A 27,624-nucleotide genomic window follows, 5' to 3' on the forward strand; every position below is an offset into this window, starting at 1 on the left:
GTGTCCGGGGATGCCCCGGAGGGCAGGCGGTACCTGCTTGATGCGCTGCTTCAGCCGGGGATCAGAGACGCGGCCGGGCCGGTACCGCATGGCGGCCACTCCGCCGGAGAGGGAACTCCATTTCCCAGCGTGCCTCGCTGCGCGGGCCCGCCCGGGCGAGGCGGTGCCTACGGCGGCCGGGAGGGCCCGAGCGCGGCGGGCGCGGCGGCGGCGGTGGCGGGATGGAGTCGGTGGTCTTCATCTTCTCGCTGATCGACTGCTGCGCCCTCATCTTCCTCTCCGTTTACTTCGTATCCTGCTCCTTGCGGCGGACGCGGTGTGGGCAGCGAGGATCACCGGGCCGGGCCGGGCCCGCTGAGGCGGCGGGGGGCTGAGGGCGGCGGGGCGGGGCTGGAGCGGGCTGGAGTGGGCTCAGAGCCGGGCCGTGCTCCCGCCGCGGGGCCGCGGCTGCTGAGAGGGCACGGGAGGGGCTGCTGAGGGGACATGGGAGCGGCTGAGGGGACACGGGAGCGGCTGAGAGGACACGGGCGGGGCTGCTGAGGGGACACGGGCAAGGCTGAGGGGACACGGCCGAGGCTGAGGGGACATGGGAGGGGCTGAGGGGACACGGGAGGGGCTGAGGGGACACAGGCAAGGCTGAGGGGACCGGGAGCGGCTGAGCAAGGGAGCGGTGCTGAGGGAGCTGCGCGGGCCTGGAAGCGCGGCCGGCGCTGTGCTGGCTCTGTGTGCTCCGAGCTGCGTTTCAATGTTCTTTTGTTAGGGGCTGGTCCGCAATCTTGCACATATTCACCTTTTTTTCCTTGCTTTTCTCAATAAAAGAGAACTGGCTTTCTTTTTTCTTTCTTTTTTTTTTCCTTGCGTGTTCTTCCAGTCCTGATGGGATTTTTCAGGGACTGCCCAGTTCTTCTAACAATACCAATTAAAAAAAAATATTCCTCCTAGAAAGATAAGTTGTTGAAAAATGAACAGACTTTACCCGTTTTTTAGGAAAAAGATGTCTTAGTGTTCATTTCCTTGGAGAAAAGAACCATGAGCTCTACATGAGACAGCGTGGTGAGGTGCACGTGTGCATCCTAAGCCTTTTTTAAGAGGACTTTTCTGTCTGAAATATTCGTGTTTCAGTCTGAAAGTTCATTCAGTAATGAACGTTACCCTCTTGTTTCCTAGCAAAGTAATAATTAATTCAATATTGTTGTAAATGTTAGGGAAAAAAAAGTAGATTCACTGCTTAAAACTGCACAGTTGTGTGAGGCGAGTTTAAAAGTGCATTAGCAGCTTCTCCTGCCCATTAAGTTTTGGTTTCAAGGGTTGTGGTAACAATTTTGATACTAAAAGTATCAAACAGCATTTGCCAGTGTCACAGAACTGCAGGATCATTTGATTATATTATATTGTTTATATTATATTGTTGGATTATACAATTTTACAAGGGTTGTAGTAACAATTTTGATAGTAAAAGTACTGTTTGGTTATACAATTGTCCAAGGGTTATAGTAACAATTTTGATACTAAAAATACTGTTTGATTGTACAATTGTATCAACACTTTGATACTGCAAGTTTGCCTGCCTGATCTGTTTTAAGGGCTGAACTGAACATTAGCACTTGTGCAATAGTTGCCCCTGGGAATACATAATAAAATCACTTGGCCTGATGATAAAATAGAGCCAAACCTTCTGTCTAAAATAGGAGTGAGTTGTGACTAATTGAAATATGCCTTTGACAGAGCAAGGCAGTGGATGCTGAGAGCAGAGGGTTGTCCCCAGTTTATTGGATAAAAGTAAAGCTTTGTGTATTCTGAATTACCATAATGTGTTTCCTTATCCTGAACCTCAGATAATCACGCTATCAGATCTGGAATGTGACTACATCAATGCTAGATCATGCTGCTCCAAGCTCAATAAAGTAAATTGCTCTTCTTTGCATTTGCTGTGGTTTGAGAAAACCACATCCTTCACCCAAGCATTGTAAATAACTGGGGTGTGATGGGTACCTTGACTGGCAGTATTTTGCATGTTTTTTGCATGTGTCTCTTTCTCTTATTTCAGCCTGCTTGTCTTTTTTTTTTTTTGGATGCCCATCTTTCAATAAACTCCATTACCAAAGTACTATTTTAAATGAATCTGCTTAAAACTCTTAGCATTAAATCATTAAATCACTGTGCCCTACCCATCTGTGTGTTCACTTTGATTTAAAGGTATTTTTTTCCTCAATGTGAGAGGGAATGGCACAGGATCCTGTCAATCCAAGAATGTGGAATTGCCAGGGGCTGACCCAGTTTAATGGTGCCAGTTTTTGTATTGATCCCCTTTCTTATCTGTTCCAAGCCTGGGGCTGTTTGTGCAGGTTTTAATTATCTGAATCCCTAAACCCACTCCTCTCTGCAGTGATTTCAAACGAGCTCTTTCTGCTTTCTCAGTTCTCTTTCTTGAATGCTTGTGTAGCATAGTTGTGTTCAGACTGTGCTGCTCTCCAGAAATGTTGGTGATGCTTGGAAAAAGCATCTCTGTTACAACATCTCAGGGCTTGATTTCTGCTTATTAGTGTGGAACCTGCCTGAAGGTATTCATTTGTCCACACTGTGATGCAACCACATGCATCTGCTGCCAGCTTTTCAGATCTACATGGTTATAATCAGACAGTAATCCCAAATAGATGTCTTTTTCATCAAGGAATTTAGAGTTGTGCATGTAACTCTTTCCTCTTTCCCCTTTTTTTGCAGTGGGTGGTGCCTGAGGTGATTGGCCATGCTGTTGTCACTGTATTAATGCTTATTTCATTGCACTGGTTCATCTTTCTCCTCAACCTGCCAGTGGCCACGTGGAATATATACAGGTAAGTGCTCAAGGGTTTCTGGGGTTCCTTGGTTACTAGTTTAGCTTTAAGTGTAGTACAAAGATGAATAATATGGCATGCTGAGATGTTTCAGTTGCTAACAGTCTTCACTGATCAAACTGACATCATTTCTTGTGACAAGAAACCCAACAGGGTAAAGGTCATGAAATTTTTGGCCTTTGCTTGCATTCTCTTTAGTGCCCAGAAATCTCCATTTGTGGGTCATTCCCAAATTGACAGGAAATGATAGCACATTAATTGGGATTATGAAATAGTACTGAAAACTGAGTTAATAATGTTTTCATGCCATTCCTGATCTGTTGTAAAACCATGGGGTGTGGTGTTGTCCCCTGCACCCTCCTTCATTCACTGACTTGTGCCATCCCCTCACCTGCACTGGTTTTGGCCCCCATCCTGCAGGTTTGCATTTGGAAGGTTTGGAATGGAAGGAAGCTTCCATTTGGGAAGATTTGCAGCCTTTTCAGCCTAGCACAGCTGTCAGTGTTCCTGCTCTTTGTACACTGAGGAAATGTACATGCCACCCTTGGAAATGGTTTAGTTACCATGGGGCTTTCCATGTGGCAGCACTGGGACTGTCACTTCAAACCATGTTCTTTTCCTCTGACATCATTTGGTGTGTGGAGAACTGACCCTTCACAGGGGTTTAGCTGATGGAAACTGGATGTGGATTTGTCACAAATTACCTCCAGTTATTCTACTGAGGGAAGAGCCCCATGTTAAATGTGCAGGTATGGGAAACTGGCTGTAACTCTTGTTTGCCTGAACCTGCCAGGGCTAACTGTTTGCAGGGATGGGTTGAGTTGCTGGTAGAATTAAACAAAAAGTTTCACAGCTCTCATTAAAACAAAGTTGAGGATCTCTGTACTGATAACCTGGCTGGGCAAAATAGCTGTGCTATTTAAATATTGATAAATATCACCCTTGTTTCCTACACAACTGCCAGCAAAGCCTCCAAATGCTTCTAAGCTGGAGAAACATGAGACTGTAACTTTATGCTTAATAAATAAATGTTGCCTAATACACACACAGGGCATGGTTTGGCCTGGTTTTGTTTGCCCCTCTCTGTGTACAGCTGTGACCTGTAGTGACCAATATTTGGTTTGGGATCTGCTGGCAGGTTTAGGGTTTGATGTTTCATTTAGGCAAGGCTGAGATGCCACAGACAGAATGCATTTTCTTTGAAGCTGTCAAAATTTCTTGTGCTGGTTACCACCTTGCTGCTTCATACTGTGTACTTCTATTAAAGTAGGCACTTGCTTTCCCTTCTGAAATTGGTTAGAGAGTTAAATTCCTGCATGGAAAGAATCTGATTCCTGGAAGGTAGAGCCTGTATGACATCTGAGTGAAGTGAAGTTGTAGCCTGAGCTCAGCTGGAGTGAGAACTTCATGTGCTCCCTCGAGAAATTCTAGTGACAAGAGAACATGCTGCTGGCTCACTTGTCACAGGACACAAACATTTGGTTTGCTGCTTTCATGCTTCCTTGGCTTTCATTCCACTTGGCTTCACTCAGCTGTTGTTCTCATGTGGGCTCAGACAGCAGAACTTGACATGTTCAGTTCTGCCCAGCTCACCCTGTCAGCCTCTGTCTGTGCTGGGGTGTCCCAGGATGGCTGTGACAAAGGCACCAGTAACAGCACAGGGCCTTGGCTTATGCCATCTCAGTGTGACCACTGGAGTTTGGCATTTTCTCTGTGAGGTTTTTTGCTAAAGAAATTACTGATTCTTAGTTAAATTAGATTCTTTTCCAGTCCCTTTCATCTAATGCATCTTTCCAGTGTGGGTGGGTGTTTTCCCCATGACAACAACTAACTGTGAACAGCAATTAAAACGAGCTGGAATTGGCAGTTATCTGGAATCTCTCTCACTTATACCTAGGAAGCTGGGCTGATGTTTTTAGTACTTCTTGTTCTCTTATTATTTGTGGGTTGTACTGGCAGAGATAGCTGCAATATCCAGAACTCCCTTACCTTGAATTGTGAAACAGCTTTTCAGATGAAAGTCCTTTCTTGGCAAGCTTTCCCCTGCCTCTTGCCCTGACACTCCCTAACGTTTTTTGGGTTTTGTTGTGTGCTCTTTTTTTTCCTAAATCTTTTTGTTTGTTTGGCTTTTGTTTTGTTCTTTTTTTATTCTTTAACTTTCAGGTACATTATGGTGCCAAGTGGAAACATGGGAGTATTTGATCCCACAGAGATCCATAACCGAGGACAACTGAAATCACACATGAAAGAAGCCATGATTAAGCTGGGCTTTCATCTGCTCTGTTTCTTCATGTACCTTTACAGGTTAGTTTCAATAATTGCTCCCAAGCAACAAAGGGATTGTCTGCCAGCTATTTTTATCCCCTCTATTCCAGTGGTGTAATTGCTGGTATTCATGTCTTAGCTTTTTGCATCCTGCTAAGCCTTGGTAATACATTTTGACAGCTATCTCTGGGCTCACTATATGCCTTTATTCATTCTGATCAAACACTGTTTGGAAACTCAGGCTATTCCTTAAAATCAAAACCACAAGTACAACATAAAGAGTTTCATGCTTTCAGCACCTACAGTAAGTGGCCTGTTTAGAAAGGAAATACTGAGCAGCAAGTTTATTTTGCAAGTTCTGTTTTTAAAAAATGAAGTTGATCTGGCTGAGTTACAAATAGATGTGTTGTGTGATAAGGCTGCTTACTCCAGGGTGGCAGAGCTGCTGCTCCTGTGCTGCAGTGTTGCTCCTGCAGCCTTGTCTTCATAAGCACAGCACACAGCAGGGCTGCCTTGACTTTCTGTTTCAGGTTCTCTCAGTGCAGCTCTCCCGTGACACTGAGAGCTGCTCCTGCTTGCACAAGCTTCAGTAATCCACTGGTATCATGTTTTCTGTTTTGTCACAGTATGATTCTGGCTTTGATAAATGATTGAGAAGTTGAAAGAGAACCCTTAGCTGCCAAATTGGGTCATCACTCCAGTGACTGGTTGTGGAGCCACAGACACCTCCCGAACACACCTAGATCAGTGTCGTCATGCAGTATATTTTTCCTCTTTGAACAAGAAATATTTTTCTGTATTTTTAACATAAAATATTTTCAAAAGGCATTGGATCTGTGTAGCAGTTGTTTTTGTTCTTTTACAAGCCAAACTTCTGGAGCTGCTGCTTCTGTAAGATGAAATCCTTGCTTACAGAAGTGACCTCATAGGAATTGAATGGTGATAAGGGAAACTCCATTTGTTAGCTAATGATGGTTGTTCCAGAGCACATTCAAATGCAGCAGTGATATCTGATTCTTGCTGAGAGGAGTCAGGATGAGACTTTGGCTGCCAAGCTGTCCTATCAGAGCCTAATTTGAAGGAGCACTTGGAACAGATTTCAAAGTGGAACAGGAGCACAGCTTGCATCTTTGTATTGGTATTCTTTCCAGACAAAAATCAATGGAATAAAAGTGATATTTTCCTCCCTTCCCCACTCTGCTGCAGCAATCTATATGAAGTCTTGCATTTGGATGGATTAAGATCCCTTTGGTGGATATGACACTGGTGTGTAAGAACACAGATAAACATGATTAGTACTTGCTTTTTCCCTTCAACTCCTGTTTTGTCATTGAAGTGCATCATGGACATCCAGATAAAGTAAAGATCATACTGCACTGGGGTGGAGTTGGTTACAGAGCAAAAGACTATCTACAGTTGCTACTCCCTGAACCTGCTGTTTGCACAGCCAGGGGGGTGAAACAAGAGTCAGTCTAGCTCAGGGAAATGGTCTGGTAACCCATAACCCCACTCACTCCAGTTCTGATTGACTCTGCTTCAGTGATACCAGCAAGTTCTCTTTGTGCAGCTCTTGCATCAGTGACAAGTGGATAAACCTGAGTTTGTACCCTCACTGTCCAATAACTGTCTTGAAGTTTTTTATATGTGCTTGCAAACAGGACTCTTGGAACAAACACAACTATTAAAACACTTAAAAAACACACTTCTGTAATTCCATCTGAAAATTTATGAGCTTTTTTAAGTACTTGGTGTTTCAGTGTACAGCTGAATTCAACAACTGTTTTCAGGGCTAGCCATGAAAAGGCATTACTGATGCTTTATTGCTGTAGATAACCTTGTGGTCAGTGTTTGTTCTAGGAGAAGTTTGGCTTTAAAGTTTTGATGGATGGAGTGCAAGTTAAGCTGTGTTAAAGATGAATGATGAAAATTGTGCTCATTAAAAAAATAACTAAGGAAACAGCTACCCCAGCTGGATGACACTGACTGCCTGACAGCACAACATCAAACTACAAAAAGTATGGCCCTGTAAAGCCAAAACTCTGACAGGAGGTAGGTCTGGAGAAAGGAGAGCAAATAAAACTTCAGAAGAGTAGAAAGTCAGTAACTTTTTTAGCAGATTATGGTATGCAACTGAATTACTTCATTTGTGTGTCAAAGAAACCTACTACACATACTTTTGGAAGAAAGGGCCTAAGTCAGGTCCTTGCTGTGCTGATGACAATAGATGCAGTTCACTAAACTTGTTTCACACTGAAAAACATAAGCATTACCCTCATTTAATTGTAAGTCCATTACTCAAACTAGCAGCTTGGTATCTTATTCTAAAAACATGATGAATAAGTTCTCTGTTCATTTATATCCAACAACTGATTATAAGACTTGTAAAAACCTCAGCAGCAGGTTTCAGAGACTACAATTCTGCTGAATAATTACGCTGGTAATGTTGAAGCCTTCTTACTGTACAGGGTCAGTGCCTGCTTCAAAAGAGATCTTCAGAAAAAATGTATTTGTAATAGCTAAAACCATTAATTAGCTGGAAATAGGGATACTGCAATTATGTCACTCCTGGGAGACCCACAGAGCACAGAAATTTTTATGGTGGTAAGAAAAACAAAACTCCCTATTTTTCAACAGAGAACAGGGCAATTTAAACCCAAGCTTAGCATACAGAATTCAAGACAATAAGAAACTTGAGATTGATTTTTTAAAAAAAAAAATCATCTGACAATCACTATAAATTGGTGTGAGGTCAAATACAGATTCCTTCCTGTTCACTCAGACTCTTTCCCTTTGGACTTGAGGTATTCAGGTATAACTTTGTGAGGCACCATTAGCTATGATTGATAGAAAACTCCTAATCAGTGAAAATAAATCAGTCCTGCAGGGATTCCAACTTTTAAGTGATGTTACTGAGCCCTTTTCCTCAGCCACAATCTACAGCCCAGCCAGCTTCAAAGATGATCATCTTGCATCAGAGAGATTACAGAACACAGTGAAGAATTCTGCATTTGGGGGGTTAGTTAAAATGTGTAGAATTGCATGTTTCCCCCTAATTAATCATTGGCTACAGACTGTTGGTTATTGAACCTGTTTTTTAAAGAATACATTTGCCCCCTCAATCTAGTAAATGACTAGTTTGATTTTCTAAAATGGTTTTGTATTATGGAACATGGTAAATCAGTAGTCTGAGTAGTAGTCCTAAGAACAATTCTACATGCAGGTTAACAATCAACCAGAAACCCTGATAAGCCCAAAAAGGCAAATCTTTATCAGTTCAGAAATGCCAGACCTTTGTTCTAATTCTCTCTTCTCACAAGAAGCTCTCTAGGATTTTGCTGGACAAGTGCCCAAAGACCATTTATGCCTTTAAGTGTAGGGTGTGATGGACATTGGAGGAGCAGTGGGACAATCTGGGCTGTGTGTTATGAACAGTTACCAGTACCTTCAGCACCTCAGTTCTGGCAGGAACAGAGCCATACAAACCCTTCAGAACAGTACAGTTCTTTAAAAGTGAGGAGACAATTGGCACTGCCATCCTTCTGGGATGAGGTGACAGCCCTGGCACATGAGAGGCACACACAGAGCACAGGGAGCAGGGACAAGGTGTAAGGAAGGGCTCTTCTCAGGCAGAATTTGGATTTAAGCTGATTAAGAAATGCACATCTACTCTCAGGTTCATTGTGGAATTTCTTTGAAATAATCTGAATTATTTTAAAAAAGCAAACAAAAAAACACATTAAAAAAACAAAACAGATTTTAAAATAACCCCCCAAAAATATCAAATCCTAAACCCACAGGACTTCAATGTTACAAATGCTGGAAAGTCCCAGGCCCATAGAATTCATATACCTGTTTCTCTTGCACTCTTCTGACCTGTTAAAGGCAGACAGGACAGCAGATGAAGCACAGCTTTTTTGGCTGGGTTTGTTAGTAACTCCCTTCATCTGCTGTGTGAGTAATTTATGGCTGAAGTGGGTCTGCAACCCAAGAACCCTCCTGCAAATGCCAGCAGCCAACAAGTGGCACGAAGGAGGACATGCAGAGGAATGAGGCATAATTAAGCCATAATTATATCTGTGTGCTGCCTAAACTGGAAGGGAGAGAAGAAAGTTAATACAAAGGTGCTACTAGAGGGAGTGAAGACTTCTCATCAATAAGTAAAAAGAATTCAAAAATTGAATGCAAACCAGCAAAAGGTTTGAGTTTGGAAAAGCTACAGGGAGTGGAAATTCAGGCACAACTTTTTAACATAACATAAGCGAGAGCTGAGTAAAAATGCAGGACAAAGATGATGTTCTGGTTTAAGGCACAGGGAGGAGAAGTTGGGGAACACAAAGGCAGGAGATCCAAGTACTTTAGGAGCACCTTCTTACTATGAAGTATCAAAAAAACCCCATAAAACTCAGAGATCACCTACAGCAACCAGAGTGTGATATTGAAGCAGGCTGCAGTGTTAAGGAATGATGGATTTCACAGAGCCTCAGTAAGATAAGCACAGCCTGGGACAGGGGCAGGTCAAGTGCTAAAGTACAGCACAAACACAAGGGTGAGGTGGATTAGAGGCAGACAGCAGAGCCTGGACACAGCACTGAGTGACTCAGCTGCAGCTACACTGCCACACATTAATTTTCCTAGCGAGGAAGTGAAATAATATGGAAGAAATCTACAATTATTGATCAAGAAATTAACATCCAAGTCAGTCATATAAGTGAAGTTAGGGAAACTAAGAACTATTCATTCCAGTTATTTATTGTTTATTGAATTGAAAGAAAGGGAATACAAACATTTCTGTTAAGTGCTGTGCACCGACATGGAAAAAGTGTATTTTTTTTTAAAAATCCTAATAAAAACAAATCAGAAGTTAATGTAGTTCCAATTGAACAATTTTTAAAGATATGTTTAAAATACTACACATTTATAAAATAAAAAAGTTAAAACGGTGTTCTGTAAATAATTAGTAAAACAAGTGAAAATAAATACGAGACCCAAAGTTCTTATGTTTTTAATGTAATATAGCAAAGAAATTTTTAACTACTTAATAATATCTGAGAGTAACAAAAATCCAGAAAGTTTAAGAACGCAATCCTTTGAAACATTTAATATCAGTCCATAGCAAATAGTCATTACATACCAAAAGCTCTAAGTGTTAACTAGTTCCACCACAACTCCATATAAATCTTGACAATTTAGAAATCTTGAGATCAACAATAAAGTTCTTTTCTTGATCTCTACAGCTTGGTTTGTAAGTACATACATGCTTTGAGGATCCATTTTGTCCCATGTGTTTTCAAGGAGCCAATAACTTTTTCCATCTGTGCCTAAAAATGTTAAGTTTCAAATCTAGCACATATACCCTAAGAATGAAAAATGTTTATGAAAAAAAGATGGGGCACAATGAATTTCAAATTTATAAAAATATACTGATATTAACCAAAACCTTCTGGTCAAAGGACACTTCACATACACACGACTTAAAGTATGCAATAAAACATGACAAGTACCTAGAACATTTGGTTCTCTGTCTGTTTGTGGAACACATGCACACACACACTCACACCAGATGGGAGGAACACTCTCACAGATGTTTGACTGAATCCAGATTATCTGGATGAATAGACAGAAAACTTGGCTACAGTTTATTTCAACTAGAGGCAGCTATTGCAGCAGTAGTTCAACACTGCACACTTCAATTAAGTCCACCCTGTTTAAAAAAAGTGTCATAGTTAATGATTTTGCTTTCTAGACATTGTTAAAAGTAGCAGTTTTCAAAAATCAAGTATGGCAGCTGAAAATGGACTCAAGCCAATGTGGAAAAGACAGGAGGAGGGCAAAAGGAGGATTAGCCATTTATGGGATGGGTGTTCCTCTTAATAGTCGTCTCAAAAAGAAATTAGATACAAGTGTATTTTGTAGCTAAAAATATGGACAAACTATTGAAAGTGCATTTTTTCCTCCTCCCCCTTGAGTTACAGTAGTTTATTTGTTGGTCAGTAAATCCTGCTTTTTATGTCCATTCTTTTTTCTCTACCTCCCTCCCCATTTGGATCTACAACATATCCCCTCGAGCTACAGCTAATTGTACAAGTCCTGGCTTCCTGCTAAGGAAACTTCCAGAACTGATTTTGGGTGGGAGTATCACTTAGCAGTGTAAAAATACACAACTAGACACCAACTCCCAACAGCAGACAGTTTTATTAAACATTACCTGGTTGAAGCCAAGTTGAGAAGTAACTGGCAAGATCTGGGCAGATTTCTAGCTTGCATCTTTGCTCCAATCATAAAGAGAAGTTAACTTTAAAGTTGGAGAACTTCAGAAAAGACAGAGGGAATTTAAAAACAAAGGTGTCATTTCCCCCACTTCCCTCCCCTCCAAAACATGAACAGAGCTACCATTTTCCCTTTTGTGTTCCATTGTGCCTTGAAAATTACTTACCTGAACAGCTAAAGAACATTCAGATAATAAAATGCTTCAGCATTTCTTTTTGAGATCTGCCTTGAAAATAACCTGGGGCTACTGTGAATATTTGAAGCCAACAGGTGACCAGAGAAAGTTACAAAATGAGTACACACTTACAGTATTTTCTTCTCTAAAACCATGGGCCTGCTGACTGGAAATACAGTAATTTATTGTGGGTGTGTACTTGCTCCAGCCTTACACTCCAGCCTATGAACATTTTTAAGCACATGGAAATCAATGTGTTGCAAATGAGCAAACTAATTTGGGTTCCCCCCCCCCACCCCACCCCAGTCTCATTTTATTGTCTGTGCACAAAAAGTATTGGTACTTTTCAATCCACATAGTGTTGGAAATAATTTAGGTTGGTCTTTCATCTCCAGGTTGGGATGGTACTCATTGCTACATCTCTAATGGCAGCTGCTGTGGGACTGAGTAGTGTGGCAGAATGAAGATGAATCTCCCCTTTCTGTCCTGAGATGCCAGCAGGCTGGCACTGAGACACTCTGGAAGCAGTGCCACCTGCTTGGAGCTTTCATGCCATGGCTGCACCAGGACACCAAGGGAGAGAGGTCCCACACGTGCTGCTCCCTAACTCAGCTCCTAAATACCTCAGAGGGACAATCCAAGGCCAGAAGAGAGGGGCAGTGTTTTTGCAGACGTCCTACATTTGAATTCCTAACTGCACTGCTGTGGAAAGCAGGCATCAGCCCACACCTTCCCCCAGCTGTAGCAGGGAAGGAGTCTCACCCTGGTCAGTTATGGCCACCACACTGGAAATGCCTGAAGTGCACACAAAACTTTAAATCTACACTTGACATTTGATCCAGCCTTCACCACCTGCCTTAAGTTCCCACTTTATTTCCATGAGTATGTAGTGACAGACCACTGCATGAGACATTAAGAGACATCAAAACCATTCTTCTCCTTACTCTCTCTATACAATGTTTGCTTTGAAAACCTAAGTTCCAGAGTAAGACAATACTAGAGTAACTTCCAAAGATACACATGCTGGCATTGCTTATGAATTGTACCATGTTTTGAACATGTAAAACATTTTACAATTTACTGTTTACAATTTAGGTAATTAATTTTTCCTTAAACCCCAAGGTTTAGCTTACTCAAATTTGACCATGGGAACTTGTCTGTTTTCCTGCAACATTAAGGCCCCAGGCCTGACTCATCTTACACTTTCTGAACTAGGAAGGGAAATAAAGAGCTTCCTACAGAGCTGATTAAAGGAAGAAGGAACTGATGTATAATCTTAAGTTTATACATGTATTTTCAGTGCTGTGAAACAGTAATTGCTATCAAAGCATTCACCTTAGTTTTAAGGCTGAACATTAAGTTCCTACCTGGTTTTGGAGGTATTAGAAGACTCATATGTCAGATTTGGGGCTGGTTTCAACCACAGTATCAGAATCTTAACTCATGCTTAAGTTTGCACACAAGGCAAGACAAACACACCACTGGATGGCTGGAATCTAAAAGAAAAAAAAAAGTCTAACCTGCTAACCTTTGTTTTTCTGGGAAACACCACACTCCCATTCAGAGTGGCTCCACCTCTCTTCCCAGGAATCCCAGCAAACCTTCCCCCACCCTTCTTCCACACGTGGCTAATAAGGACACTAAATCATGATCTCACGAAAGGATGAAGTCCACACTTCTGCTCACAGGACTCTGGTGGCACACCCTTCCCTGCTCCTTCTTTACTTTGCAGCAGTACCAACACTACCTTTCCACCCAAGGTGGCAAAAGGGAATCCAGTGCCATCCCATAATGGATTTGTGTGTAGTGCAGAAGCACAGAGATGCCAGGCCATCTGTTTATGTCAAAAAGAATAAATATTTAAACTATAAATGTTTGCTTTCTCTTAATACGGGACATTAGTGGAACTACTCCTAGATGTGTCAAGATGTTCACAGCACCAGCTTGCAACAAGGTCTGGGAGAGGCATTTAAATCTGCAAACTTAAAAGTATATTCTCAACAACAAAATCTGTCCACCCCTGTTTATCAAATAAAGAAAAAATTTCCATCATTAATACAAGTGTTTAATTATGATTTGTACGTAAATTACTTATACAAAGTGTTGACTTTGTGAAGAAAGGACTCTTTCAACACATTCTTCCCTCAAAGTGTAGTCTACCTTTTACACCAGCATTGTTGCATATATTTCTGTAATTTAAAAAAACCAAAAGACCTCTTCTTGTTTCAGCTCTTAGACTGGTGGTACAGTCTGAATGCTTTTTTCTCCTAGCTAATACAGCTTAACTGTTGAGATGGACAGTGAATTCCTCCATCTGAAACAAGCTTTACTGCCTACAGAAATCTCCTTCCAGCCACTGCTTCTGATTGGGTCTCAGGTCACTCCAGAAAAGCATCAGTGATACCGTGTTTCACGACACTTCTTGCATTGTTTTAATTCCAAATGTATACAAATGAAGTCATTTTAATCCTATAAATAATTTATTTTTAAAAAATTGTGCTGTTAACCCCTTTGCAGGGCAACGAGCTATGTGAAAAGTACAAAACTTTTTGTCAAATGTGATACTGAGAGTGCTTTTGACATAGTTCATTGGTTTATCCTCTCAATTGATAGATATACTGCGCAACGGGCAAGGCTAGAATCCATGAACCAAGCTGCAAAGATCTCAAGCTAAGTAAGGCGGAGAGAGACTTGAGAAACAAGAGAAGGAAATACTTTCCTATCCAATGTATACTCTTCAGACTAAAGCACTCTTTCTATCAAGCCTTCTAAACTGTTAAATAAAGTGTTCCAAACAAGCATTTAAACTTCATTACACAGAAGAGCAACAAGAACAGTAGCCTGCCAGACAAAAAGGCAGGAGGGAAAAATATATATACTGAGTTCAATGGTTAGCCTGAATGTAGCACAGTTCTTCACAACCGATGGGGGGGTAATTTCAACACGGTGTCCAACAAAGTTCTAAAGACGTGCTTCATCTCGACTGGTTACTATGAAGCAAAGGTGGTAAATGTTTGGCCCCAACTGGGCTTCAGAAATGGTTCTTTTTTCATGACGAGCATGTCTGTCCAGCTATCAATCATGTTTGTTTGCACCAAATCCCAAGCCATTTAAAATACGACTAATTAAGTTAAACTGAAGTCGTCTGCTCCAAATTCGCCATCAACTATCCATGCTACTGCATTCCTCTGAGCAAAAACAAAAACACAGAGAGAGAAAGAAATCACAGCTTGAAGATCTTAGCAACAGTTCATATTTCTATCACAAGGTAATTAATACAGTCTATTTACATAAATTTTAACTCAACATGCACTAGTTAATGGATCTTATACTGTAGCTAAATTCCATGCTTAAAATTACTTATTTTAGATAATATTACTCATAACAATTTGGAAATTATTTTAGCATGTTAGGTGTGGGTACTCAAAAAGCATCTGTTCCAAAAAGACATAACACACATTTACACACAAGTTCATGGGGAGTGTGCTAAGGACAGAGCTGTCTTGTCACCCATTTAGGATTCCTAAGTGGTTAGGTATTATTCTGTGCACCTACACCTCTTGTGAAAGCACTGCTGTGAGAAATCCATTTGTGGTTGGTTTGGTTTTGATGGCACTTACTGGTTCATTTTCTGGAGGAACTAAGAAAGTGAGCAAGCAGCTCACTGGAGAAAACCAAACAACAAAGCCATGAGTAAAACCAGCTGGAGGACAGGCTCTGACTCCTTATGGGGGCATTCCAGGTCCTACAGATTAGCCAGGCTGGTCCACCTAGTCCAAGACTAGAAGCACATGTATCAAAGCACTGGAGCAGGGAGAAGAGCTAATTCTTCCTCCTAACAACCTTCCAACTTTCAGCCATTTTTACCTAAGGGACATTCTGAACTAGAGGTGTTTACTTATCTACCAGCACTTAATGGATTTCTCTTTGATTGCTTTGCCCAGGTTCCCCTTGGTGTCACATCCATGAGGTTCTGTGGCAATAGGATATACTATATATCATTTTAATGTCTCCTGGAAATTCTTTCTGCAAGGTTGAATATGTAATGACAGAAGCATATGAAGTGCACAACAACTGCCCAGCAGTCACCTCCTTAACAATCTGGGGGAGGCAAGAAGGGCTGGAACACCTGGGTGCATTTTGGCAGCAAAAAAATGAGCATTCTCTCTCTTTCCCCCAGACACATGTGGTTACTGATGGTTAGTAAAGATACAATTTTCTACAGGTTCTCTAGGGTAAAAGTTTACAGTCTGTCTAAATTCTGTTGCAAATTCCTTTTGTAACCATTCCAATACCATTACTCAATTTGCAGTGTGGTTAGAATGCACTGTTTAAATTTTAATAACATTGTATATTACTAAACCTAAGCATTGAAAGCCAGGTTTTTATGGATAAATAAATTAATATAATCCTAGGCTCTTAGTGACACCACAGTTTTCTACAGGGCCATGTCAGAACAATGTTGGAAACACCGGCCGTACACAAAATGAGTAACTCAGATAAAAACCACCGGTCACACACTAGGAAAAAAACAAACAAAGCAGTGACTGATTTTTCAGCAAGGCCTTTTTTCTTCTGTTGGTTTTTTTTACCTTCAATATCCTGGTTGTCTACGAAAGGCGCTGGTCCCCATATCCTGACGGTGCCGTCGTCGGAGGCGCTGGCCATCATGGCCGGGAGCTGGGGGTTCCAGCTGACGCAGTTGACCGTGCGCGTGTGCCCCGTCAGCTCGGCGATGGGCAGCTCGCTGCGCTTGTGCCAGATGTACACCTTGTGATCTGAGCCAAACACAGGGACAGCAGCCTGAGCAGCACTGCTCTGCACACACCCGGCAGCACTCGCTCTCACACCTGCTCTCATTAAAACTCCAGCCTCCGGTGTGGAACGGCACTAACAAAATTTTGCTTTTTAGAAGTGATCAAAAGAACGCAGGTGTCACAGACATGTTTTATGAAAAATCCTTTCCTTAAGATTTTTTCTCCTGAGAAGCTGAGAGGCCTCAGAAACAAAATGTAAACAATAATTATCTGCTGCTGTGGAATGCAACAGGTGGATTGTGATTGGTCTCAAGTGGCTGTTTCTAATTAATGGCCAATCACAATCCAGCTGTCTCAGACTCTGGTCAGTCACAAGATTTTATTATCATTCCTTTCAAGCCTTCTGATGAAATCCTTTCTTCTATACTTTTAGTATAGCTTTAATATAATATATATCATAAAGTGATAAATCAGCCTTCTGAAACATAGTCAGATCCTCATCTCTTCCCTCATCCTGAAACCCCTGCAAACACCAGCACACACAGGCAAAACTCTTCCATTAACACCTGCCAGTCTACTACACTTGGTGTTTGAAGGAAAACGTTTGACTGTAATGCAAGTAAGACAATACAAGAGTAAAAAGAGAAACTAAACTACTCTACAACTCCATACCTGTAATTAAAATCTTATTCAAAAGGAAGACTTGCAGATTTTTTTCTCCCCCTCAAATAATTGTATTTGCAAATTAGTAAATGCATTATAAAGTCATGAGTACTAAGAATATTTATAACCACCTCCTGTTGATGAGTACCAGATAAGATCACAGCTCTATAGTTTATGAAAAGCATCTTAATACTAAAAACCTGTAACACTCCAGAGAAAGTGCAAACAGAGCAAACGAGGGAGTGCTAAAGCTTAATGGCTCAAACTGTGAGCTATTACTATCTTTGACAACCAATTACTGTGTGGTATTTAAAGATATCAATTTGTACATATTGAAGTAGATGCAAATAAACCCTGCACATCTTATTTTGTGATAGGAAGCTTTTAATTACTTCTAGCAACTTGGTAGAAATAGAATATGGAACTGGTTAGACCCTCTACTGCACTGTTTAGAGAAGAGTCATTCTTTATAACCAACCATATTTAAGAATAAATGGGGGGTGGGGAGAAGGAGGGGGGGTTTCCCAGCTGCAGACCAGCAGCCTGTAACAAGCCTGTGGGTTTACCTGTCTAGGACTGTCTGTGGAATATTCCAAACAGAGTTACATAAACTGGACAAGTGTGTATTGCTAGTATTACACAAAAGCTTAGTATTGGGGTTTAGCAACCAAATGAAATTATTCTGATCTATCTGAAAGGCTTTCACATAGATGCCACTGAAGGCTCAGCAAACAAACCAATCTTCCCTCTATTCCTCCTCCCAGCCCCTTATAAAACAAACTTGCTCTCTGACCTTTCTGCTAGGAAAGCCTCAAGGCTTTTTCCTATGTGGTAGCTCCCTTGTCCTGTGCTGAACCAGCTCATTGAGGTACCACCTTCACATGTCCTTGTGCTGATGCAAATGTCCTGGCTGTGCTTCCATTCCACCTAAGATTTCAAGGGGATTGCACACCCATGCCACTCACCAAACAACACAATTCACACATAGACACACAAGCCTCTGCTCTGCCAGGTAACCAAAGCCTAAAGACAAACCAGTACTTTGGTCTGGAAAAAACAAGAGAGCTACTTCAAGGCAGCAGTTAATTCCCCTCTGAGACAGACCTCTAGTTTCTTCCTTTGGATGCAATTGCCAGGAAAACCCCTACCTAACCTGACAAGATGTTTTAGGAAGTTATGACAATGTGATCAATTACTTTTTAAAGCCAGCTATGAGAATGTGACCTGTTGTTATTGTTCGCTTCTCTTTTAAAAAGAGTCTCAATAGCCACATTTACACAAAGGTGACAGCTTCAGACAGTTCAAATCTAAGAACCCATCAGTTCCTTACAACCAGTTTCAGTGGTTTTTAAACAACAAAAGTCAAACTGGGGGACAAAAATGACTGGTACACTGTGGTATCTATACCTGCACACAGTTATGGCTAAATCCTGAACTTCCAGGCACTAGGGTCTCAGACAAAGAAGCTTGTCCAGCCATGGGAAAAGGTTCACACTGGATTGGAGGACTGGAGGTGCTGTCCTTCAGTCATATTCCACTGGATATAGTCAGAGAGTGAAACTTGATTTTATTTTAGATATATTTCATATTTTCCAATAACAGAGTAGGAAATGCCTTGGCCAATCTTGTTTCCTAAGAACTGTGAGTTACACAGTAGTCATAGTAATTTGTTTACATATTACAAGTGTAATTTTTGGCCCTGCATAAGCTTGAATTCAAAGTGACCTCCATGGCAGGTGATGGCACTACACCAGTGACAAAACCAAACCAATTCAACACATAAGCTTTTAACAATTTCTACTCTTGCCACAGACAGCTGTATAAAAACATACTTCAAAGCCTTTAATCACCAAGAAACTCTACCAGACTACGTCAACAACTGCCTAATTTGAGACTACTCTGTCTGTAATTAAAATGATTCTATGGAAATCAGAATAACCTCACCACACCTGTATCTTCAACAGGCAAATGAAGCTGTTATTCCCCAGAAGTACATTTTACTCAAACCAGAAGTCTAAATATCACACCACAAAAAAAAAAAATCCTCAAGAACACCCCACCCACTTCTAATTAAAACTGTGCAGATGCTTTTGCTGTAGAGGAGGAACACAAAAGAGTCAATTATGTGTTCTACCTCTGCCATCCTCTCAGAAGATTCTGTCTGCCAGCCCACAATTACTTCTTGAAGTATGCCACAATCCCAGCAAGCCTCAAATTTATTTCATGAGCCACTTGGTTTGCTTTTATAATGTTGTTGTTAGCAACTGTCATCTATAAGATGAAGGTATAGGAAGGATACAGTGTTCCAGTTTTCTGCCCAAAGGAGAATGGTGTTACCTTCACTGCCACTTGCAATGAAATCTTCATTATGACCTCCAAAACACGAGTGAATTGTGTAAAATCCTTGTGTAACACCTTGATACTTTCTCACTAAAACTCTGTCTTGTAAGTCCCATAAGTGAACTCCCTGGAAATAAGAAATTTAAAGAATGTTATTTTATCATTAAGTATTATTAATGGCATTCTTCTGAACAATGACAAAAAATTACACCTGGAAGTGCACTACTTTAGAGCCCACTTCAGTACTGTTGGTAGATGAGAAGAGTAAAGATGTATCCAATTACTCAACTCAACTTTCACTGTAGGTCCCTTCCTCTCTGAAAGCTTTATTTTTACCCAAGGTTTCAAAAGCAGAAATAGATAAATAAAATCTGTGCCCCAGACATGTAAAGTGCCACAGTTCTTGCTGTATCTGGCTTCTCAATGCAACAGCCAGATAATAACATTTAATAGTACATATTTCCCAATATGAAACTCTTGGCTATAAATCAGTCAAAAAAAAAATCAGGTCTCAAGAACAGGATTGCCTTCTTGTCAGATAATAATTCCATGCTGTATTTATGAATATTAAAGCCTTCATATTACACAATATACAACTAGTTAATATCAAACATTCCAACTCACATCAAAGTATTTAAAAACAGGTAGCAGTTGCAAGAAGATTTATTTCCATTTCCTTTCAACATCCCCAACTCACCTGAGTTGCTACATTTAACAAAGCTAAACGGCCATTTTTTGAAATAGTAAACGACATAATAGGGTGATCCTCTTGTACTCTGAAATGATAACACATGAGAGTCAAAATAAGCAGATAATGATGCAACACCAAGACACCAGGCATGTTCTGTCTCTGCAATATGATCAGGGAAAAACAGTTCCAAAACTGAAATAAGGTATGACTCTAGAAACCAGCATAAGCCAGGTCTGCAATACTTGTTTATAGTGAAGCCAAACACCAAGACCAAAAGGGACTCCAGACCTCAACTCCTAAATTCAAGGCAGAATCTACCAAAATATGTCAGGAATTGAGAGGACTACAAGTACTCCCAATGACAGAAAGAAATGCCAAAACATCCACCAGAAACCTACTCCAGTGCTCAGGAAGTTATTACCAATATTTGATCAATTGCTGCTCGCTGATACTTGCTCACTAATTCTTGTCCCATCTTTTAATATTGAGAACATTTAACAACCTGTTTCCCATCCTGTCCCCCACAACTGCCACTAGGAAGCAGGAGTTCAGAACCAAAGAGAGAGGCAGTTACATGTTCCTGTCTGTGAGATCCTCGAAGTTGTAGCCCCGAATTCGCTGGTGTGTGTCCGACGCTAGAACAGTTTTCCCATCACTCAAGCACCAAAGGCATTGTACTCTCACCCCTTCCCAGGAGTCAAGGAGATTACCATCTAAATCCTGAGCAGAAGGAAAAAAAAAACACCAACAAACATTCAACCATTAGTCTCAGGTTTTTGAGGAGCTGTGACACAAATAAAAATGTCTTTCCCTTTCTAGTCAGACAATTGCTACAGAAAGCAATCTTACCCTTTACAAGGTAGGACCTAAAGAATTAGGAGTTGGTTGTCTTAACCAAGGGCTTTTGTAGGAATCCACCCCGGAGAGCAGAGAATCCCTTCTGTCACTTGCTCATGCCACCTGCACCCCATCACTGAGCTGACCTTCACAGTGAGGTCTGCATACTACATTATTATTATTATTATTATTCTGGGAACGAGTTGAAAAAAATAATCAAGAATGTGGTGAAACTGTGGACCACCACCCCAAACCAGCTCTAGTCAAGTAATGAGGGTTTCACATCTATTTTCACTAAGCAAAGACTGCATGCAAAAACTAAGAAAGATATCGTCAAAACTCTGTGGAATAAAAACACTTGTGGGCAAAGGTACTGCTTTTTATTAATGTTTTTTTTTCTGAAGCAGCTAAGAAAAAAAATTCCAGACCACAAATCCTCCTTGAGGCAGGTCAAAAATGCTCAAACCCTTCAAACTGCTCCATACAGAAGTGCTGCTGAAATATCTGCATTAATGTATTGCTTCTTTGAATTGCAAAGGATCAGAACCTTCAGTGCACACAAATACAAAACCCAAAAAAGCATTGACCAAGCTTTTCAATTCCTTGCTTTGCCTTCACAGGGACAGCTGCAGAGCACTTACACACTGATAGAACTGTCCACGCTGCCCTCCCGTTACAAAACGCTTCCCATCAGGATTCCAGGCCACACTTGTTAAACTGTCTTCATGAGACTGGCTCATCTTTGTCCTCAGCTCCCCAGTCTGGAAAATAAACAAAGGCAGCAGGGCCTTACACCAGAACCCTTTCCCAAAAAGGCACTGGTAATTTTATCTGTCAACAATAGTTTGGAGGTGCATATATTTATTAAAAAGAAAGACATACTTATGAATAATGCAATGGAAAGGCAGAACTACTTTAGCATATCCAGTGAATTTGGACTTGATTCAGGACAATTTCTTTTGTCTCTCAAATCAAGAGAGATGGAATAGTTGGTGTGTCAGACAGCTAAAAGATTTTGAGTGGAATGAAAAGAAATCATAGGAACAAGCCAAGAGAGTGACAAGCACTATCAAATGAAAAAAACCCAAAACACTCAAAGAAAGGAGGCAGGGAGAGACTAGAAGAAAAGAGGTGACAAAATTTATTTTAGTAAGAAGTTAGGAATATCACAGTAGTTAGAATGTTTTCCTCCTTGAGCTGAAGATCTCCATGCCAAAATTTATCTTTCATGCCTATAAAGCCACCGTTTCACAAGACAGAACACCAATGAGTGGCACTGTCAGCAGCACTCCTCACTGAGCCAATTTAGTCAATTAAACAGAAGAAAAGTGTTCCAAGGGTGAAGAAAGGCAACGTTTTTGTTTTAGGAAACTACATTAGTTCAGAGTCCAAGGCAGCACAAGGAAGTCTATACAGCTCTCAGCTGAGGCAAGGGAAGCTTTTATATCAACTCAAGTGCCCATAAAATTCAACAGCAGAAAGTGATTTTCAAATTCATGGAGGGAATGGCAAAATGCCCAAGTGCCTGATGGAAAAATGAAGTTCTGAAATCATGAATTGAAGCCTCTTTCACTCACATCACTGGGAGGGTTACATAAAGCAGAAGTTTGCATCTTTTACTTTTCCTACTTGCTAAAATCATCAACGAGCAACTGCTTACTTCTTCCCTTCAGTGATACTTCTGCCCTCTGCTTCTCTTGATTCATTTGCTGTCCTTCTCTTCAGGAGCTCTCTGACATCCTATGCATTTATGCCATCCCTTCTCAGAAATGATAGTAACCACCCACACAAGAATTGCTGCACAATCCCAGACACTTAGACTTGAACTCCAATTTCAGTTCTGTCCAAAGTGCAAAGAGCATTTGCAAGCTGCCATAATTATTTTTTCAAATTGAGAGGAGGGCAGCGAGATCAGCAGCTCTTCTTTACACTCCCACCTGTGGCACAAGCCCGCAGCGATTCCTTCTTTCAGGAAGGGATTTAGAGATTGAAACAAAAGCAGCACAAAGTTTTCTTTTTCACTCTCAGCCACCACTTACTTGTACATTCCAGAGCCAAAGCTCAGAACAATCATCTGGGCCACAGGCAACAAGGTAGTTGTCATCTGGACTCCAGGCAATGTAGGAGACGCCGTACGCGTGACCTTCTAACGTCTTAAGGAGTTTTAGCTGGTGAGTGTCCTGGAACAGGAGAGGTGTTCTTGAGACACTGCAAATCAACTCCCACCACATTGCACACTTCCACAGCATCCATCTACAGCATCAGAGCTTTGACAGTTTACAGGGCCAGAAAATGAAAGCTCTTAACTTCAACCTTCAAAATAAGAACACTCAGAGGTATTTTTGTTCCAATGTTCTGTGATTCTGACCATAAAACTCAAGAAATACCACTGAGTACAAAGTTTTACATTACATTACACTTGCCTTAGTACAGAAGATTTCTGTAGAGTCAAGTTTTTCTACATCTACTGGAATATAAAAGTACTATCATCTGTATTTTACAGAATTAAGTTACTTTCTGAAAAGTAAAGACATGTTGGAAACCTGTTCTGGTTAAATAGAGAACCAAAATCTTCACAGCTGCTGACAAGGGAAAACCTTGAAGTGCCAATATTTTTATAAACTTGCATGTATCTTGTGTGTGCTGCTCAAGGAAGGAGACTTACAGAAAGATATTTTTAAAATCTTCCTTGAGAGGTGTTCTTATTTCAGAAGCATTGCCTACAGCAAGCTGTTTTCTGCCAGATTTAGTGAATGAAGCATACTTGGCACATGCAGCCTCTTGTATCATCTCTATATTACAACTGTTTTACTGCTGCCTCGTCAGAGGAACTTGACTTTTCAAGAAGCTTGTAAAAATAAATAGTACAGCTAGATACTGTGAAACAACCCCACATTGGCTTCCTAAATACAGAAACATGCTTCAGTACAGTATTAGCACTGATTCTTGGGAACAGCATATACACAAGCAGAACAGAGCTTGTTAAAACACTGACAATAATTATCTGAAGCCTCTTGGAAAGGGCAATCAAATTGTCCTCCCTCTACCCACCCTCCCCTGTTTTTTCCAAGCATGGCAGATGCTTATATCTCCACTTTTTTTTTTTTTTCAAAAAGCGTGACTAATTTGAAATTCTAGCTTGATTTCTCTAATTGTCCCTTCTCTCTTTTTTTCAGTATTAATCAACAGAGCACTTCTTGATTCTGAAGAGAAAGACCAGGGGAAGAGTGACACGCAGGATCATTTCCTGATAGCAGCTCTGAGGGATTTGGTGACTCTCAGCCAGCCTGCAACACTGGGGGTTCTGCTGGCTAGAAAAAGTAAATTCCTCAAAAGAAAGTGAGCTAAAAATAATCTTCAGAGTGCAGAGAAAGAGGGGCAAATGAATGGACCTCCTCAAGACCCCTTTCCCATTCTAATCATTATTCCTGAACTGCATTAGACACTGCTGTGTCTGTAGTTAAAGTGATTTTCAAGGAAATTGAGTCATGTCTGACATCATCTCACATCCTGGAGCTTGTCTAGAACAGACACTTTTTTTTTTACAACAGGATTAAAGTAGCCTGTCACTTCAGCATATTTGAAACTCATGAGGAACAAGATACATAAGATATTCCTCTTCTAATGATAGCACTCTGGGGCTGTTACTATCTTCCATACTGCTGTCATACTTCCCCCCAAATACCATAAAGCTGCCATACCATGCTCTAAAACAGCAGGCAGTGGTATTTCAGGCAAACATCTCCAAATGTAGTCAACCTGCCTCCCACCCACCACCAAAAGAAATCTCAGCACTTCTATCCCTTACATGCAGCTTTCCAAAATTTCGTTGTGTATGACAAGCAACTGTTCAGGCATCAACTCAAGTCTGCAGTAGCTGAGCTCCTTGGCTGAAACACCAAAAACCTGTCAACAGTTTTCAGAAAATGCAGAAGGGTTTTTTTTAAGGAGCCTGTTAAAGGAGAACTCTTAACAAAGATGCATGTGAGACAAGGTGATGCACAGTGTGCTCATCCTTTTGTGCTCCACAGAGGTTCTGCCACACTTCCTGACAGTCAAACAATGCAGCCCACACAAACCCAGTCAACTCAAGACACTATTTAATGCTGCTGAGCCTTCCTCAGAACTTTGAAATTAGCACATGGAAATGACAACAGAAGCATAGGTTAAGACAGTCTAGACATGGTTGGGTCTTAGAAAAGAGTAAGAAATTCAAGGTATGAAAGTAAGAAAATACATTGGAGCAGTGTCCTTACACTTCAAGAGGGGCAATGAAGAAAGAAAGGGAGAAATGAAGGATTCCCACACATGTTAAGTGTGTGTGGAAAAATCAAACACTGTTCATTTAAAACAGGGCTCTCCCACCACTTGCCCAGACATTGCTGGATGTTTGTTTCCATGTAGTTTATGCAAACAGATTAGAATAATTCTGCATACCTAAAGCCTTGAAAATCACTTTAAATTTATGGGTCAAAAGACCTTGTCAACTGCTACAGGAAATGTGAGAAGCATGTTCTGGCAAACATCAATCACTTGATGTGGCCTAATGCTATTTAAGTATCCACCTGCTTGAAAGCATTGCAATTTTTTTAAAGCACCCAAAAAAGGAGACAAAACCAATAAAACTCTACAAAACCACTTCCCCACTAACTATTTTTTAGAGATTTTTATTCTTTGGCAACTCTTGGTCAAAAGGCTTAGATTAAAGACTCACAAAACATTGATGTGGTTTTACTAAGCAGCTATTAACTCACAATTCACTTTAAGATGTACTAATCAAGATGTTTGGTATTAAAACCCATCAATATAGAAGGAAGATGTGCATCTACAGTCAATTGACAAGTTCACAGCAAAATATGTTTGATCCTTAAGTCACCCAAATTACTCTAAGAAAAAACCAAACCAAAACAAACAAAACCAACAAACAAAACCCAGATAATTTCCAAACTAAATAACAGAAGTCAGCTTTGCTGCTATGCAGCTTTGGCCCACAGCACACTGGCCCCAGTAAGACACAAACCACAGCAGTCTTATGCCTGAAAGAGCCATGGTGCCTGCTTTAGTTCTGGGGCTACTTAACATTTATGCACATGGAACAGGGTTTTCAAGTCCTCCCATCATTTTAACAGGAAAAAGGACTCAGATTATATGGCTTCTTAACCTGAAGTGAAAGAAAAGAAACTCAGATTCAAACCCCACTGAATACCAGTATGGAACTGCAGAAACCTTTCATTTTCCACCTCACATACCAGCCTGCAGCAGTGTGGTTAAAAAACCACAAGGATCTTATTTCTGATAGAGTTTCACAAACATTAACAACTTCAAATGCTGTGTGTGTATGTTCAAGTTTATTCCCAGTCTTCAATTGTTATGAAATATATGGACATATTTTCATAATCACCTCTACAAGTCAAAACAGGTTTAGATTCACCAATCAGCTTCTTTATTTATTTATATTTCTACCAATAGATATGTGTAGGAAGGATGTATGAAATATCCTACTGCCATGAGATTTACAAGACTTACATCCCAGGGAATGGGATGTAACAGGGCTACAGTACATGTCAGCCTGTCCTACAAAAATCACACCATCCTAGCAGGAGAAAGCTGAAAGGAAAGGGCAAGACAAGTTCATTCCCATTTTCACACTTACTGGATCAACCTGCCATATAATAACAGTTGTGTCCTTAGATCCTGTTGCTAATTTCGTGCCGTCGTTGGAGAATTTGCAGAACCACACTTCGTTACAGTGCTCTGTGAGGATCTGCTGGGTATAGCAGGGGAACTGTTTCCTGGGAAAACAAAGGGATGCAGTCACACATTAAAAAAAAAAAAAAAATCTTACTGCTTTCTTATTAAAGTCAAGCTATTAAAAAAACCAGTCAAACAAAAACCTTATTTAAGTGCAAGGCCAGACAACTTAGAAACCCCCTCTATTAACAGCTGCTTCAAGTAAGTACAGAATGAAGTGTCTCACCTGGCAACAAGCTCACACCATTAAGTCATCATAATTAACCATAAAAACACAGAACTGTTCTAATTTCACCTACATGATCTGTTATTCTTTCATGTAACTTGGAATTAAACTGACCTCATCAGGAGTGTAACAGTTTATTACAATATCATTTTCTACTGTATAGAACACTATAGCATAGGTCTCTTTGAACCATAGGTGAAATGCTTTTACTTGTGAGGTTTTTGTAGGTATCTCACTCACTTAGCTACATCTTGCTAAGAAATGATTTTTACATAGAACTTTCTTTTCCTGAATGTGACCTTGCAATAAACTAGATGTTTCTTTGCCTTTGTTTTGTCATTTTTCACCTTTGCAGAGTACCACATACAATATCTAAGCATAACTAGCAAGATACCATTGAGCTTTCAGCTTGAGCAGTTCTCCCCCACAAAATCTAAACTATTTCATAAAATGCTGAGTTTATCAAACAAAATATTACATTATAAACTACTGGAGAAGATCCAAACATTCCTCTAGAGCCAATATTTAATATTCTAGTTACACACCAAAAAAAAAGCTAAACAGTCAAATTATTAAGTTAGGTGAGAACTGGAGACAAGTTTTATTTGATTTAAATCTTGCCTACAAGCTCTCAAATAAGAATTTCAGAGCTAAGATAAAATAAATGTAGGCTTTTACAGCAGATGTCTTTATTTTGAAATAATACTGCAAGAGGTACAAGTTCATTGTTCAGATGCACTAAAAGAATCTCTAACCACAGATACATTTTCTTCAACTGCAGAAATGCTGAAGTGGTTTAGTCTTAGGCTGAGTTTTTA

The 27,624-nt window shown here is 40.5% G+C and overlaps 3 protein-coding genes across 6 annotated transcripts in view; 1 reads left to right on the forward strand and 2 right to left on the reverse strand.

Moving 5' to 3' along the window:
* NVL (nuclear VCP like) overlaps positions 1 to 161 on the reverse strand; it is a 40,634-nt gene extending 40,473 nt beyond the window's left edge. For 2 of the 3 annotated variants that reach the window (XM_054628665.2, XM_054628664.2), the window contains exon 1: positions 34 to 161. In XM_054628665.2, coding sequence (XP_054484640.2) covers positions 34 to 90 — 57 coding nt within the window. In that variant the 5' untranslated portion in view covers positions 91 to 161. The remainder of the gene's footprint in view (positions 1 to 33) is intronic. The other variant, XM_077176118.1, reaches the window with a different exon arrangement.
* On the forward strand, positions 134 to 27,132 carry CNIH4 (cornichon family member 4). 2 transcript variants are annotated; one of them, XM_077176119.1, is made up of 5 exons: positions 134 to 290; positions 1,836 to 1,904; positions 2,722 to 2,834; positions 4,998 to 5,138; positions 24,006 to 27,132. In XM_077176119.1, exons 1-5 carry the CDS (start codon positions 222 to 224, stop codon positions 24,028 to 24,030), a joined length of 417 nt encoding a protein of 138 aa, XP_077032234.1. In that variant the 5' UTR covers positions 134 to 221; the 3' UTR covers positions 24,031 to 27,132. The 2 variants fall into 2 exon arrangements, with proteins under 2 accessions (XP_077032234.1, XP_054485988.1); XM_054630013.2 differs by lacking the exon at positions 24,006 to 27,132 and adding an exon at positions 5,726 to 5,927 and having other exon boundaries at positions 135 to 290.
* The window catches only part of WDR26 (WD repeat domain 26), a 32,191-nt gene continuing 14,403 nt past the window's right edge, over positions 9,837 to 27,624 (reverse strand). The window contains exons 7-14 of the mRNA XM_054630609.2: positions 26,483 to 26,621; positions 22,869 to 23,009; positions 21,471 to 21,590; positions 20,567 to 20,712; positions 19,999 to 20,077; positions 19,299 to 19,428; positions 16,134 to 16,319; positions 9,837 to 14,729 (exon numbers count right to left, since the gene is read on the reverse strand). Of these exons, the coding sequence (XP_054486584.1) occupies positions 14,704 to 14,729; positions 16,134 to 16,319; positions 19,299 to 19,428; positions 19,999 to 20,077; positions 20,567 to 20,712; positions 21,471 to 21,590; positions 22,869 to 23,009; positions 26,483 to 26,621 (967 nt within the window). The 3' untranslated portion in view covers positions 9,837 to 14,703. The remainder of the gene's footprint in view (positions 14,730 to 16,133; positions 16,320 to 19,298; positions 19,429 to 19,998; positions 20,078 to 20,566; positions 20,713 to 21,470; positions 21,591 to 22,868; positions 23,010 to 26,482; positions 26,622 to 27,624) is intronic.

This window comes from Agelaius phoeniceus, chromosome 3 (assembly GCF_051311805.1).
Source record: "Agelaius phoeniceus isolate bAgePho1 chromosome 3, bAgePho1.hap1, whole genome shotgun sequence".
In the NCBI taxonomy this organism is placed as follows: Eukaryota; Metazoa; Chordata; class Aves; order Passeriformes; family Icteridae; genus Agelaius; species Agelaius phoeniceus.